This window comes from Nanorana parkeri, unplaced genomic scaffold, assembly GCF_000935625.1.
Source record: "Nanorana parkeri isolate BGI_ZX_2015 unplaced genomic scaffold, ASM93562v1 scaffold1455, whole genome shotgun sequence".
In the NCBI taxonomy this organism is placed as follows: domain Eukaryota; kingdom Metazoa; phylum Chordata; class Amphibia; order Anura; family Dicroglossidae; genus Nanorana; species Nanorana parkeri.
The window spans coordinates 16,120-32,299 of NW_017307723.1; the positions used below are offsets into that span (position 1 = coordinate 16,120).

Below are 16,180 nucleotides of genomic sequence, written 5' to 3' on the forward strand. Positions count from 1 at the left end.
GAGACTTGAGATCCCTGCAATACTGTGACATTGATTTACATTGTAACAGAGACAAATCTCTTCTTAGCGACAAATCTCTTCTTAGCGACAGTTCTCTTCTTAGCGACAGATCTCTTCTTAGAGACAAATCTCTTCTTAGCGACAGTTCTCTTCTTAGCGACAGATCTCTTCTTAGAGACAAATCTCTTCTTAGCGACAGTTCTCTTCTTAGCAACAGATCTCTTCTTAGCGACAGATCTCTTCTTAGCGACAGATCGTTTCTTAGCGACAAATCTCTTCTTAGCGACAAATCTCTTCTTAGCAACAGATGTCTTCTTAGCAACAGATGTCTTCTTAGCGACAGATGTCTTCTTAGCAACAGATCTCTTCTTCGAGACAAATTTCTTCTTAGCGACAGACCTCTTCTTAGCGACAGATCTCTTCTTAGCGACAGACCTCTTCTTAGCGACAGACCTCTTCTTAGCGACAGACCTCTTCTTAGCGACAGACCTCTTCTTAGCGACAGATCTCTTCTTAGCGACAGACCTCTTCTTGGCGACAGACCTCTTCTTAGCGACAGACCTCTTCTTAGCGACAGATCTCTTCTTAGCGACAGATCTCTTCTTGGAGACAGATCTTTTCTTAGCAACAGATCCCTTCTTAGCAACAAATCTCTTCTTAGCGACAGATCTCTTCTTAGCAACAAATCTCTTCTTAGCGACAGATCACCAGCAACTTTAACCATTTAGACCCCCGTTCACACCACAGCATACTAGTATATTTGTGCGCATTCACTTACGTTTTTCCCGCACTTGCCGTGCGTCGCTCATCGATTTCAATAGATGCCACATGCGTGACAAACGCGGGAAAGTTGCTTATGTAGCAGATTCTGCTGCAGACATTTTCTCGCGCGTTTGTGTGCGTTTAACGTGCGTGCACACGTGAGAAAATCGCTAATTTTCCTGGCCGTGTTTGGGGAGTCATTATCAAGTAATGGCACCACAAGCGCAACGCACGTTTTTGCCACATTCTGTGAATGCGCGTTAAAGCACATGCATGACGCAGGCCTGGCGCGCCTTCACAAAACGCGTGTGAATGGGGGCTTACAAAGCGCCGGATACAGAGCGCCGAATCTGCGGAATGATCGATTTGTACAATTGGTTACATTGTGAATGTGATACTTTGTAGCCGGGCGGTGATCCTCCCGCACAGACAATGGCATTGTGTGTGTGCGCGGCTCGGGGAATTTATTGGAAGGAATACGAGTTGCGTCTCCCCGGCGACCATTGTTCCCGCTCTCTGTGGGTCTGTTCCGGGTTTCCCCGGCAACTCTGTTGTTGATATTGAAAGTTCCACAAGACTTTTCAGTCAATGGGAAGGACCGGCCGGGGAGTGCTGCTCATTCATGGCGGGGCCGAGTGCTCGGAGCCCGCGGGGGGCCCCTTCGCTGCTGCCAGATATTCGCCATCCTGCCCTCCTCCTGGGGGACCCGGGGACCCTTTCCGTGCGGGGGCTCTCCCGAGCCGCAGGAAAAGAGGACCTGTCTGCTTCCTCGCGAGGTTCCGGCAGGAGGACCGCGCCACGTGACAACCTGAGAAACTACGGGGGCGATCACCTGGACAGCTGGCGGAACCTGGACCGATGGGCCAACATTGGTAAATGGGGGGGCATCAGATCCTTACCGCAATGTGACAACGTAGCTCTAGGCAAAACTTGACGTGTTTATGTCTGTGTCCCCTCTGGATAGCTCACTTCCTGTCCTGGTGACACCGGTACAAGGAATAGAAGGAGCCACTGTCACCTGAACAGGAAGTCACAGACAGAAATTAATACATTATCAGAAGTTCTAACCTTTCCTCATTCTGCTAAAGATGTGTTTATGTCTGTGTCCCCTCTGGATAGCTAACTTCCTGTCCTGGTGACACCGGCACAAGAAATAAAAGGAGCCGCTGCCACCTGAATAGGAAGTCACGGACAGAAATTGATACATTATCAAAACTTTTTCTCATTCTACTAAAGACGTTTTTATGTCTGTGTCCCCATTAAAGAGATTACTCATCACTTCCTGTCCTGACAGGAAGTGAAAGGGAAACCTCTCTCAATCGAAATCTTAATGGCAATACAAATACATTTTATTGGGGGAGGGGCTAGAACCTCTGTTAGCTTTTCATTGCTGTCTTTGTCTGTGTCCCCATTTGGAGATTTCCCCTCACTTCCTGCTGCAGTGACAATGTTGTCACCAGGACAGGAAGTCAGGATATATTTCCTCACAAAAGAAAAATCTAAAAACCTATAAAAGGTTCAAACTCCCCCCACCCCCCCCTTTATCCAAAAAAGCTCTGTGTTCATTCATACGTTATTGAATGTGTTTTACCTGAACCTGACCTGGTATCAGCCTATCGCAGTCCCTGTACAGCAGAGCTCAGACTGGAGGGTGGAGAAGCAGCACAAGGAGCCAAGGAGCATGCAGATAGGAGAAGAGAGCAAAGTGACAGAGACATAAACTCACTGTGGTGCTGCTTCTCCCTTCACTGTCCAGTCACAGGCTGGGGAGGGGCGGATCCAGGATGAGCTGGGCTCAGGGGAAGTGGGTCAGATAATGCCGACCATCAGACCGAGGACATCTAGTGCCAGGAAAAAAGTACTGCGGGTGGAAGTCTCTGGATCGAAGGTGAACTGCAAAAGAGCAAATAGGCCATTCTCCGCCCGATCGTATCTGAAGGATTAATCTGATAGGACGGCCGTCTCATGTGACCCATCCGCTCTAAGAAGCCTGAGGAACCGAGGTCTCATTGTACCCGAGCAACCCAATGCCGGCTATTCAGTCCACTAAACCCCTCTGTAGTGTCAGTCAGCGCCTCATAATGTCTGATGGCCGAGCTCCAGACACACAGCTGAATGCACACCCAAGGAGTTATAGTCAAGTCCATCCAGTCCTGAGATTTACACAGCTCCGCCACACAGCACAGCCCTGTCTGGCAGGGGAGGAGAGTTGACTTTCTCCTGCTGCAGTTAAATAATACAGCCTGGTCACCTTCCCGCCCCCCGGCGTGTGATTGGACGCTGAAGCAGTTAGAGACTGCTGAGCTCTTCTCTCTGTGTTCTCTCCTACTCTCAGCATGTTCCCAGCACATAGGACATCTGATTGATACCAGTGTTGCCCCTCCCCTTTCCTTTCAAGTTATCCCACCCACAGTCTGCCTCTGGCCCGCCCAGTGCTAGGGTCTCAGGAAATTTGGGGAGGGTCTCAGGAGGGGGAGATGTGCTGAGGGTCTCAGGAGGGGGAGATGTGCGCGGGGTCTCAGGAGGAGGAGATGTGCGGAGGGTCTCAGGAGGCGGAGATGTGCGGGTGGTCTCAGGAGGAGATGTGCGGAGGGACTCAGGAGGGGGAGATGTGTGGGGGGTCTCAGGAGGAGATGTGCGGAGGGACTCAGGAGGGGGAGATGTGTGGGGGGTCTCAGGAGGAGATGTGCGGAGGGACTCAGGAGGGGGAGATGTGTGGGGGGTCTCAGGAGGAGATGTGCGGAGGGACTCAGGAGGGGGAGATGTGTGGGGGGTCTCAGGAGGAGATGTGCGGAGGGACTCAGGAGGGGGAGATGTGTGGGGGGTCTCAGGAGGAGATGTGCGGAGGGACTCAGGAGGGGGAGATGTGTGGGGGGTCTCAGGAGGAGATGTGCGGAGGGACTCAGGAGGGGGAGATGTGTGGGGGGTCTCAGGAGGAGATGTGCGGAGGGACTCAGGAGGGGGAGATGTGTGGGGGGTCTCAGGAGGAGATGTGCGGAGGGACTCAGGAGGGGGAGATGTGTGGGGGGTCTCAGGAGGAGATGTGCGGAGGGACTCAGGAGGGGGAGATGTGTGGGGGGTCTCAGGAGGAGATGTGCGGAGGGACTCAGGAGGGGGAGATGTGTGGGGGGTCTCAGGAGGAGATGTGCGGAGGGACTCAGGAGGGGGAGATGTGTGGGGGGTCTCAGGAGGAGATGTGCGGAGGGACTCAGGAGGGGGAGATGTGTGGGGGGTCTCAGGAGGAGATGTGCGGAGGGACTCAGGAGGGGGAGATGTGTGGGGGGTCTCAGGAGGAGATGTGCGGAGGGACTCAGGAGGGGGAGATGTGTGGGGGGTCTCAGGAGGAGATGTGCGGAGGGACTCAGGAGGGGGAGATGTGTGGGGGGTCTCAGGAGGAGATGTGCGGAGGGACTCAGGAGGGGGAGATGTGTGGGGGGTCTCAGGAGGAGATGTGCGGAGGGACTCAGGAGGGGGAGATGTGTGGGGGGTCTCAGGAGGAGATGTGCGGAGGGACTCAGGAGGGGGAGATGTGTGGGGGGTCTCAGGAGGAGATGTGCGGAGGGACTCAGGAGGGGGAGATGTGTGGGGGGTCTCAGGAGGAGATGTGCGGAGGGACTCAGGAGGGGGAGATGTGTGGGGGGTCTCAGGAGGAGATGTGCGGAGGGACTCAGGAGGGGGAGATGTGTGGGGGGTCTCAGGAGGAGATGTGCGGAGGGACTCAGGAGGGGGAGATGTGTGGGGGGTCTCAGGAGGAGATGTGCGGAGGGACTCAGGAGGGGGAGATGTGTGGGGGGTCTCAGGAGGAGATGTGCGGAGGGACTCAGGAGGGGGAGATGTGTGGGGGGTCTCAGGAGGAGATGTGCGGAGGGACTCAGGAGGGGGAGATGTGTGGGGGGTCTCAGGAGGAGATGTGCGGAGGGACTCAGGAGGGGGAGATGTGTGGGGGGTCTCAGGAGGAGATGTGCGGAGGGACTCAGGAGGGGGAGATGTGTGGGGGGTCTCAGGAGGAGATGTGCGGAGGGACTCAGGAGGGGGAGATGTGTGGGGGGTCTCAGGAGGAGATGTGCGGAGGGACTCAGGAGGGGGAGATGTGTGGGGGGTCTCAGGAGGAGATGTGCGGAGGGACTCAGGAGGGGGAGATGTGTGGGGGGTCTCAGGAGGAGATGTGCGGAGGGACTCAGGAGGGGGAGATGTGTGGGGGGTCTCAGGAGGAGATGTGCGGAGGGACTCAGGAGGGGGAGATGTGTGGGGGGTCTCAGGAGGAGATGTGCGGAGGGACTCAGGAGGGGGAGATGTGTGGGGGGTCTCAGGAGGAGATGTGCGGAGGGACTCAGGAGGGGGAGATGTGTGGGGGGTCTCAGGAGGAGATGTGCGGAGGGACTCAGGAGGGGGAGATGTGTGGGGGGTCTCAGGAGGAGATGTGCGGAGGGACTCAGGAGGGGGAGATGTGTGGGGGGTCTCAGGAGGAGATGTGCGGAGGGACTCAGGAGGGGGAGATGTGTGGGGGGTCTCAGGAGGAGATGTGCGGAGGGACTCAGGAGGGGGAGATGTGTGGGGGGTCTCAGGAGGAGATGTGCGGAGGGACTCAGGAGGGGGAGATGTGTGGGGGGTCTCAGGAGGAGATGTGCGGAGGGACTCAGGAGGGGGAGATGTGTGGGGGGTCTCAGGAGGAGATGTGCGGAGGGACTCAGGAGGGGGAGATGTGTGGGGGGTCTCAGGAGGAGATGTGCGGAGGGACTCAGGAGGGGGAGATGTGTGGGGGGTCTCAGGAGGAGATGTGCGGAGGGACTCAGGAGGGGGAGATGTGTGGGGGGTCTCAGGAGGAGATGTGCGGAGGGACTCAGGAGGGGGAGATGTGTGGGGGGTCTCAGGAGGAGATGTGCGGAGGGACTCAGGAGGGGGAGATGTGTGGGGGGTCTCAGGAGGAGATGTGCGGAGGGACTCAGGAGGGGGAGATGTGTGGGGGGTCTCAGGAGGAGATGTGCGGAGGGACTCAGGAGGGGGAGATGTGTGGGGGGTCTCAGGAGGAGATGTGCGGAGGGACTCAGGAGGGGGAGATGTGTGGGGGGTCTCAGGAGGAGATGTGCGGAGGGACTCAGGAGGGGGAGATGTGTGGGGGGTCTCAGGAGGAGATGTGCGGAGGGACTCAGGAGGGGGAGATGTGTGGGGGGTCTCAGGAGGAGATGTGCGGAGGGACTCAGGAGGGGGAGATGTGTGGGGGGTCTCAGGAGGAGATGTGCGGAGGGACTCAGGAGGGGGAGATGTGTGGGGGGTCTCAGGAGGAGATGTGCGGAGGGACTCAGGAGGGGGAGATGTGTGGGGGGTCTCAGGAGGAGATGTGCGGAGGGACTCAGGAGGGGGAGATGTGTGGGGGGTCTCAGGAGGAGATGTGCGGAGGGACTCAGGAGGGGGAGATGTGTGGGGGGTCTCAGGAGGAGATGTGCGGAGGGACTCAGGAGGGGGAGATGTGTGGGGGGTCTCAGGAGGAGATGTGCGGAGGGACTCAGGAGGGGGAGATGTGTGGGGGGTCTCAGGAGGAGATGTGCGGAGGGACTCAGGAGGGGGAGATGTGTGGGGGGTCTCAGGAGGAGATGTGCGGAGGGACTCAGGAGGGGGAGATGTGTGGGGGGTCTCAGGAGGAGATGTGCGGAGGGACTCAGGAGGGGGAGATGTGTGGGGGGTCTCAGGAGGAGATGTGCGGAGGGACTCAGGAGGGGGAGATGTGTGGGGGGTCTCAGGAGGAGATGTGCGGAGGGACTCAGGAGGGGGAGATGTGTGGGGGGTCTCAGGAGGAGATGTGCGGAGGGACTCAGGAGGGGGAGATGTGTGGGGGGTCTCAGGAGGAGATGTGCGGAGGGACTCAGGAGGGGGAGATGTGTGGGGGGTCTCAGGAGGAGATGTGCGGAGGGACTCAGGAGGGGGAGATGTGTGGGGGGTCTCAGGAGGAGATGTGCGGAGGGACTCAGGAGGGGGAGATGTGTGGGGGGTCTCAGGAGGAGATGTGCGGAGGGACTCAGGAGGGGGAGATGTGTGGGGGGTCTCAGGAGGAGATGTGCGGAGGGACTCAGGAGGGGGAGATGTGTGGGGGGTCTCAGGAGGAGATGTGCGGAGGGTCTCAGGAGGAGGAGCGTTGCACACTTACTCCTCCCTTCTCCCCATGTGATGATCTTTTCCCCCCAGACAGGACATTCTCGGAGCGACACACAAATGAGAAGAAGGAAGACTCCTCGGCCTCTCCCTCCACTCGGCTAGAAACTGAAAAGGTAACTGAGACTTTACTATAACCCCCAACATCCTCCGCTGCAAATTTCCTGATTGTGAGAATCCAAAAAAGAAATCTAAGACGTGAGAGTGCCAACTGATGGGAGAGATCACTCACCACTCCCCCTTCATCAGGGCTTGTAGTGGCAGAATACCGGACCTGGAAGCAGGCAGGGGTTCTTAAAGTTCCGTGTAGGAACCTGAATGTGACCCGGTATCAGCCTCTTTCAGTCCCTGTACAGCAGAGATCAGACTCGTAGAGGGAGAAGCAAGATAATGCGTTGTGCTGACTAGAAGCATGCTGATGGGGTAGAGAGCAGAGTGACAGAGAGATGAGCTTATCGCTGCGCTGCTTCTCCCTTCACCATCCAGTCACAGGGCAGGGTGACCTGGGCTCTGAGGACATCTAGTGGCAGATAAAAGTACTGCGGGGGGAGGGGGGATCTCCAGATTGAGGTTGGATTTTGCAGCAATCGCCGGGTTCATGTTATCATATAATAGGCTGTTTCTTTGTATGTTGTCATTCGTAGCTGGCGTTCTGCTCTGAGTCAGGATGCTGGGAGTAGTAGTAGTCACATTGTCTCTTGGCTCTGCTTTGCAGCTCAGATTCCGTCTGCTGGAGAAGATAAACGGCGGCGGATTCTATGACCTGAAAAGGCAATTCTTGTCCCACGACCCAGAATGCCGAGGGAGAGTGACCAGGTATTTATAGTCCACGCCATCTGGACCAAGCTGACCACGCGGCACATTCCCGGCCCGGAGATACTAAATATAACAATCCCCAATACCTGGGCAGGAGAGCTGACACTTCACATTGGGTACTAAACCCCCAAAGGCCCGTCTACTTCTGTGTGTGTAAAAGTGGACCTGTCATTCCGTATATATGTGTGTGCAGCGTGCTGAGTAATGTGTCATGTGACCCCCCTTCTAGGTATTTATTTCCTCTCACAGAGATCACATGATTCCCCCTGACAATGCCTTCATCTGCTTTCCTCTCCAGAAGGACGGCACCATCTACTTCCTGGACTGAGATACCGGGGGACTGATCACTGGGGGAGGGGAGACTGAGCAAATGCTTCCTCATGCCTGCAGCAAACCGATCACTGGGGGAGGGGAGAGTGAGGAAATGCTTACTCCTGCCTGCAGCAGACTGATCACTGAGGGAGGGGAGATTGAGGAAATGCTTACTCCTGCCTGCAGCAGACTGATCACTGGGGGAGGGGAGACTGAGCAAATGCTTCCTCCTGCCTGCAGCAGTCCGATCACTGGGGGAGGCGAGACTGAGGAAATGCTTCCTCCTGCCTGCAGCAGTCCGATCACTGGGGGAGGGGAGAGTGAGGAAATGCTTACTCCTGCCTGCAGCAGACTGATCACTGGGGGAGGCGAGACTGAGGAAATGCTTCCTCCTGCCTGCAGCAGTCTGATCACTGGGGGAGGCGAGACTGAGGAAATGCTTCCTCCTGCCTGCAGCAGTCTGATGACTGGGGGAGGCGAGACTGAGGAAATGTTTCCTCCTGCCTGCAGCAGTCTGATCACTCGGGGAGGGGAGACTGAGGAAATGCTTCCTCCTGCCCACAGCAGACTGATCACTGGGGGTGGGGGTAGAGACTGAGGAAATGCTTCTTCTTGCCTGCAGCAGACAGATGACATAATTTCCACCTGCCCAAAGTCCCTGACTGGAGCTCATGGACGGCCTTTTTACCGATATAAGTCGGATGTTTTCTGATACTGTTGCTGTTCATCTCGACATTACAGGAATTTACATAATGACATGTCCTCTTTGATCTCCAGTCCGGTGAGTAAGTCCCTGTAGGAGGTAATAAATACCTGCAAGGCACTAAATATGAAGACACATATGTGGCTCTAGGGCAGGCCGGGGTAGACGAACTCGTGGCCTCCAGCCCTAATGAAACTACAAATCCCACCATGCATCTGCCTGGGAGAGCCATGTCAGAGTCTTGTGTTGCCTTCTGGGACTTGTAGTTCCACAACAGCTGGAGGGCTGAAGTTTAGCTTCTCCTGTTCTATGGGGATACATTAATAACAATTCCCATTGACGCAGCACAGCGCCCCCTAGATGGCGAGCACAGGAAAATCCTATCAGCGCCATCTAGAGGTGCCAGTGCCATGCCAAGGGCATTGTTAAAGGAGAACTATGGGGTCAGTGTTTTTCCCCGTAGTTCTCCTCAGGGTCACGGTAGGACATATACTAGCCTCCTCCCGTCACCCAAAGCTCATTATATAGCGGGCTACAGCTCCCTATATACTGAGACCGCCGCAGCCGGGACGGATCCCGACAATGCTGTAGAGATCCGCCCAGCTGCGTGGGTGACAGCTGTACCCTCTCCCGTCCGTTCCGCCAGTCAGCGTTGGAGGATCAGACAGGAGCGGGGAAGGGGGGAATCCCTGCAGGGAGCCGTGAGTGACAGTCACGGCTCTCTGCAGGGAGATGATCGAGAAGTGAGCGAATGCCGGTATGTGTTCGCTCACCTCCCGATCTACTGAGCCGACCTGTGACAGTCTCATTGTCACAGGTCGGCTAGAACTATGAGGCTGAGTGACAATCACTCACCCCATAGTTCTCCTTTAAGGGACCCCCCTTGGTCTGCTTCAATGAAGTACTTCGAACGGCTTTGATCATGTGCAGCCGCTGCGTGTCTACTGCGGGTCTCTCTCCTATCTTATCCTTATCATGGAAGGTTATGTCTCTCTCTCTCTAGGGATGCTCTGCTGGTGATCCTGACTACGTTCCTCGGCCGGTTTATTAGCAGAATTCAGTTTCAGCATCTCCTCAGCAGGTAAAATATCATCATATTACTGCGCAATGTCCCCGGACATTTGTATCTAACCCCGCTCCCTCCTCCAATGAACATTTCCCATCCCCATGCCTCTTGCTGGGGTTATAATAAACATTCCACCTGGGAGAGATCTCATGCTCGGCTGTCATGGACACCTCAGTTTCCCAGTCCGAGAAGTTCGGCTACAACGTAGCGATCACAAGCAGACTTCAATGTGAATAATAAAACGTTTAATGGTCTGTTTAACACTGTGGTCGTCAGAGGCAATTACAGTATAAAAAAAAAATAGTAATACAGTCATTAGAAAAATAGATTTTTTTTGTTTGTTACATTTACACGTGTCAGGTTGTTGTAACAAAAAAAAGCATAAAATGTATCAATCCAGGTATGCAAATTAGGCGAAGAGTTATTGTTAAGTTAACCGACACATTTGGCCTGGTCGTCTAGGTATCAGTGAGCTCAGGGAATGGGGTTAAAATGTAAGTAACATAGACAGCAATAAAAACCTTTCAGGAGTTCTAACACATACAAGCCAGCTGTCCCATGTTTGGCGAGACAGTCCTGCATCTTGGTCCTCTCTCCCACCGATGCCATGTCCCAGGCCAAGTACCAGGATCGAAGCATCAACCTAATTTGCACATGCACAGTACCTTAAAAAGGCATTCATTGCAGGAAACAAAGCCAGAAGTGGGTTGTCCCTGCATATTTAGAGGTGGGGTCTGGGTGGGATCAACCCATAAAGTAGGCAGGATGGGGGTTCACACCTATATACGTGGTTTTGGTGGGACCAATCCATAAAGTGGGTGTGATGGGCAGTCCATGCATATTTAGAGGCAGGGTCTGGGTGGGATCAACCCATAACTTAGGCATGATGGAAGGGCCACATACATTTAGAGGGAGGATCTGAACCAACCCATAAAGTGTGAGGGATAGGTTGTCTATGGATATTTAAAGGTGGGGTCTGGGCTGGACCAACCCATAAAGTGTGCGGGATGGGTTGTCTACGCATATTTAAAGGTGGGGTCTGGGCTGGACCAACCCATAAAGTGGGCGTCATGGGGGTTCACACCTATTTACAGGTGGGGTTTTGGTGGGACCAATCCATAAAGTGGGTGTGATGGGCAGTCCATGCATATTTAGAGGCAGAATCTGGGTGGGATCAACCCATAAAGTGGGTGGGATGGGTTGTCTATGCATACTTAGAGGCGAGGTATAGGTGGGATCAACCCATAAAGTAGGCGTGATGGGGGTCTACACCTACTTAGAGGTGGGGTTTTGGTGGGACCAGTCCATGAAGTGGGTGTGATGGGCAGTCCATGCATGTTTAGAGGCAGGGACCGGGTGCGATCAACCCTTAACTTAGGCATGATGGAAGCTCCACATATATTTAGAGGGAGGATCTGGACTGGACCAATCCATAGAAGTGGGCAGGATAGGTTGTCCATGCATATTTAGAGGTGGGGTATATTGGGGGATCAGCCCATAAAGTGGGCGTGATGGGGGTTCATGCCTATTGTCCAGGGTCCAGGTAGGATCAACCCATAACTTAGGCATGATAAACGCTCTACACATATTTAGAGGGGGGATCTGGACTGAACCAACTAATAAAGTGGGCAGGATGTGTTGTCCATACATACTTAGGTGGAGTATGGGTGTGACCAACCCATAAAGTGAGTGTGATGATGGGTGGTCTACATATATTTAGAGGTAGGGTCTGGGCAGGACCAACCCATAAAATGGGCGTGATGGGGGTTCACACCTATGTACAGGTGGGGTTTTGGTGGGACCAGTCCATGAAGTGGGTGTGATGGGCAGTCCATGCATATTTAGAGGCAGGGTCTGGGTGGGATCAACCCATAACTTAGGCATGATGGAAGGGCCACATATATTTAGAGGGAGGATCTGGGCTGGACCAATCCATAAAAGTGAGTGGGATGGGTTGTTTACGCATATTTAGAGGTGGGATATAGGTGGGATCATACCTAGGGGGGGGGGATCTGGACCAATCCATAAAGTAGGCAGAATGTAACTTTTTAGTTTAGTAAAGAGTAAGGAAAGAGTAGGGAACGCTTGTTACTAAGAGTGACTAAGTCTCCATCTACAGTAGAGTGAGTCCCTATGCTTCAGGCTAGGTCTATCTTCAGCTCTGCTTGCTCCGTATCTAGTAATTCTGTCCCCCCCACCCCTGGCCCAGGTCCGTGGGACCTACTACATCTTACCTTCTACATCTCACGGGGTATAACTCTAACTATGGTGACCACACATACATATGACACCGCACATCGCTAAGTCCCACCCATCTGCTCTGCCAAAATGCAAATGAGCTCCCTCCTCTGTATGATTTTCTGCAGGTTACGTCTGGATGAGAAACCCATCGTCACGTTTGACTCGTTCTACGATCACTTCAAGCTGGAAGAGAATACAAACCCTCCAGACTGGCTGGACCCCATGAAGAGGAAACAGAAAGCAGCTGTGAAGACCGCCCACGAGGTTCACCTGGAGCTCAGGGACATGGCCAATAACAGGTGACAAGGAGGCTCATGCGATGTGTCTGTGAAGGTTCTTATGTATCCAGGTCAGGGTATAGCTAGTAATAGTCACATTTAGCTGGACTTGTTCTGTAATGTTGGGCAGATAGGAGAGTAGAAGGGTCACAAGAGGTGCGAAAGAGCCCATCTACGTCCATCTGGAACAACCGTCATCAAGCCGGGTCATCAAGGTCCGGGAACGATGAATGGAAGGTACTACAAGTCCCATCTGCCACCGCAGCAGAAGGACTTAGCAGTACGTGCTAGCAGCAGGGTGAGGTCACCACAATTGTAGCCCCGCCCACGTCCTCCAGCCCCCTAGGATAATGTCACTAGCAGGGCGGTGATGTCACCACAATTGTAGCCCCGCCCACTTCCTCCAGCCCCATAAGAGAATGTCACTAGCAGGGCGGTGATGTCACCACAATTGTAGCCCCGCCCACTTCCTCCAACCCTGTAAGAGAATGTCACTAGCAGGGCGGTGATGTCACCACAATTGTAGCCCCGCCCACTTCCTCCAGCCCCATAAGATAATGTCACTAGCAGGGCGGTGATGTCACCACAATTGTAGCCCCGCCCACTTCATCCAGCCCCATAGGATATTGTCACTATCAGGGCGGTGATGTCACCACAATTGTAGCCCCGCCCACTTCATCTAGCCCCATAGGATAATGTCACTAGCAGGGCGGTGATGTCACCACAATTGTAGCCCAGCCCACTTCCTCCAGCCCCATAAGAGAATGTCACCACAATTGTAGCCCCGCCCACTTCCTCCAGCCCCATAGGATAATGTCACTAGCAGGGCGGTGATGTCACCACAATTGTAGCCCCGCCCACTTCCTCCAGCCCCATAAGAGAATGTCACTAGCAGGGCGGTGATGTCACCACAATTGTAGCCCCGCCCACTTCCTCCAGCCCCATAGGATAATGTCACTAGCAGGGCGGTGATGTCACCACAATTGTAGCCCCGCCCACTTCCTCCAGCCCCATAAGAGAATGTCACTAGCAGGGCGGTGATGTCACCACAATTGTAGCCCCGCCCACTTCCTCCAGCCCCATAGGATAATGTCACTAGCAGGGCGGTGATGTCACCACAATTGTAGCCCCGCCCACTTCCTCCAGCCCCATAAACACCTCAGTTTCCCAGTCCGAGAAGTTCGGCTACAACGTAGCGATCACAAGCAGACTTCAATGTGAATAATAAAACGTTTAATGGTCTGTTTAACACTGTGGTCGTCAGAGGCAATTACAGTATAAAAAAAAAATAGTAATACAGTCATTAGAAAAATAGATTTTTTTTGTTTGTTACATTTACACGTGTCAGGTTGTTGTAACAAAAAAAAGCATAAAATGTATCAATCCAGGTATGCAAATTAGGCGAAGAGTTATTGTTAAGTTAACCGACACATTTGGCCTGGTCGTCTAGGTATCAGTGAGCTCAGGGAATGGGGTTAAAATGTAAGTAACATAGACAGCAATAAAAACCTTTCAGGAGTTCTAACACATACAAGCCAGCTGTCCCATGTTTGGCGAGACAGTCCTGCATCTTGGTCCTCTCTCCCACCGATGCCATGTCCCAGGCCAAGTACCAGGATCGAAGCATCAACCTAATTTGCACATGCACAGTACCTTAAAAAGGCATTCATTGCAGGAAACAAAGCCAGAAGTGGGTTGTCCCTGCATATTTAGAGGTGGGGTCTGGGTGGGATCAACCCATAAAGTAGGCAGGATGGGGGTTCACACCTATATACGTGGTTTTGGTGGGACCAATCCATAAAGTGGGTGTGATGGGCAGTCCATGCATATTTAGAGGCAGGGACCGGGTGGGATCAACCCATAACTTAGGCATGATGGAAGGGCCACATACATTTAGAGGGAGGATCTGAACCAACCCATAAAGTGTGAGGGATAGGTTGTCTATGGATATTTAAAGGTGGGGTCTGGGCTGGACCAACCCATAAAGTGTGCGGGATGGGTTGTCTACGCATATTTAAAGGTGGGGTCTGGGCTGGACCAACCCATAAAGTGGGCGTCATGGGGGTTCACACCTATTTACAGGTGGGGTTTTGGTGGGACCAATCCATAAAGTGGGTGTGATGGGCAGTCCATGCATATTTAGAGGCAGAATCTGGGTGGGATCAACCCATAAAGTGGGTGGGATGGGTTGTCTATGCATACTTAGAGGCGAGGTATAGGTGGGATCAACCCATAAAGTAGGCGTGATGGGGGTCTACACCTACTTAGAGGTGGGGTTTTGGTGGGACCAGTCCATGAAGTGGGTGTGATGGGCAGTCCATGCATGTTTAGAGGCAGGGACCGGGTGCGATCAACCCTTAACTTAGGCATGATGGAAGCTCCACATATATTTAGAGGGAGGATCTGGACTGGACCAATCCATAGAAGTGGGCAGGATAGGTTGTCCATGCATATTTAGAGGTGGGGTATATTGGGGGATCAGCCCATAAAGTGGGCGTGATGGGGGTTCATGCCTATTGTCCAGGGTCCAGGTAGGATCAACCCATAACTTAGGCATGATAAACGCTCTACACATATTTAGAGGGGGGATCTGGACTGAACCAACTAATAAAGTGGGCAGGATGTGTTGTCCATACATACTTAGGTGGAGTATGGGTGTGACCAACCCATAAAGTGAGTGTGATGATGGGTGGTCTACATATATTTAGAGGTAGGGTCTGGGCAGGACCAACCCATAAAATGGGCGTGATGGGGGTTCACACCTATGTACAGGTGGGGTTTTGGTGGGACCAGTCCATGAAGTGGGTGTGATGGGCAGTCCATGCATATTTAGAGGCAGGGTCTGGGTGGGATCAACCCATAACTTAGGCATGATGGAAGGGCCACATATATTTAGAGGGAGGATCTGGGCTGGACCAATCCATAAAAGTGAGTGGGATGGGTTGTTTACGCATATTTAGAGGTGGGATATAGGTGGGATCATACCTAGGGGGGGGGGATCTGGACCAATCCATAAAGTAGGCAGAATGTAACTTTTTAGTTTAGTAAAGAGTAAGGAAAGAGTAGGGAACGCTTGTTACTAAGAGTGACTAAGTCTCCATCTACAGTAGAGTGAGTCCCTATGCTTCAGGCTAGGTCTATCTTCAGCTCTGCTTGCTCCGTATCTAGTAATTCTGTCCCCCCCACCCCTGGCCCAGGTCCGTGGGACCTACTACATCTTACCTTCTACATCTCACGGGGTATAACTCTAACTATGGTGACCACACATACATATGACACCGCACATCGCTAAGTCCCACCCATCTGCTCTGCCAAAATGCAAATGAGCTCCCTCCTCTGTATGATTTTCTGCAGGTTACGTCTGGATGAGAAACCCATCGTCACGTTTGACTCGTTCTACGATCACTTCAAGCTGGAAGAGAATACAAACCCTCCAGACTGGCTGGACCCCATGAAGAGGAAACAGAAAGCAGCTGTGAAGACCGCCCACGAGGTTCACCTGGAGCTCAGGGACATGGCCAATAACAGGTGACAAGGAGGCTCATGCGATGTGTCTGTGAAGGTTCTTATGTATCCAGGTCAGGGTATAGCTAGTAATAGTCACATTTAGCTGGACTTGTTCTGTAATGTTGGGCAGATAGGAGAGTAGAAGGGTCACAAGAGGTGCGAAAGAGCCCATCTACGTCCATCTGGAACAACCGTCATCAAGCCGGGTCATCAAGGTCCGGGAACGATGAATGGAAGGTACTACAAGTCCCATCTGCCACCGCAGCAGAAGGACTTAGCAGTACGTGCTAGCAGCAGGGTGAGGTCCCCACAATTGTAGCCCCGCCCACATCCTCCAGCCGCCTAGCA

General features: G+C 53.3%; 1 protein-coding gene across 1 annotated transcript in view; it reads left to right on the forward strand.

The window, feature by feature from the left end:
* The first annotated feature begins 1,301 nt into the window (after nt 1-1,301).
* LOC108798361 (EF-hand calcium-binding domain-containing protein 6-like) overlaps nt 1,302-16,180 on the forward strand; it is a 35,817-nt gene continuing 20,938 nt past the window's right edge. Inside the window, exons 1-5 of the mRNA XM_018570105.1 lie at nt 1,302-1,634; nt 6,943-7,025; nt 7,625-7,725; nt 9,744-9,821; nt 12,173-12,346. Of these exons, the coding sequence (XP_018425607.1) occupies nt 1,385-1,634; nt 6,943-7,025; nt 7,625-7,725; nt 9,744-9,821; nt 12,173-12,346 (686 nt within the window). The 5' untranslated portion in view covers nt 1,302-1,384. The remainder of the gene's footprint in view (nt 1,635-6,942; nt 7,026-7,624; nt 7,726-9,743; nt 9,822-12,172; nt 12,347-16,180) is intronic.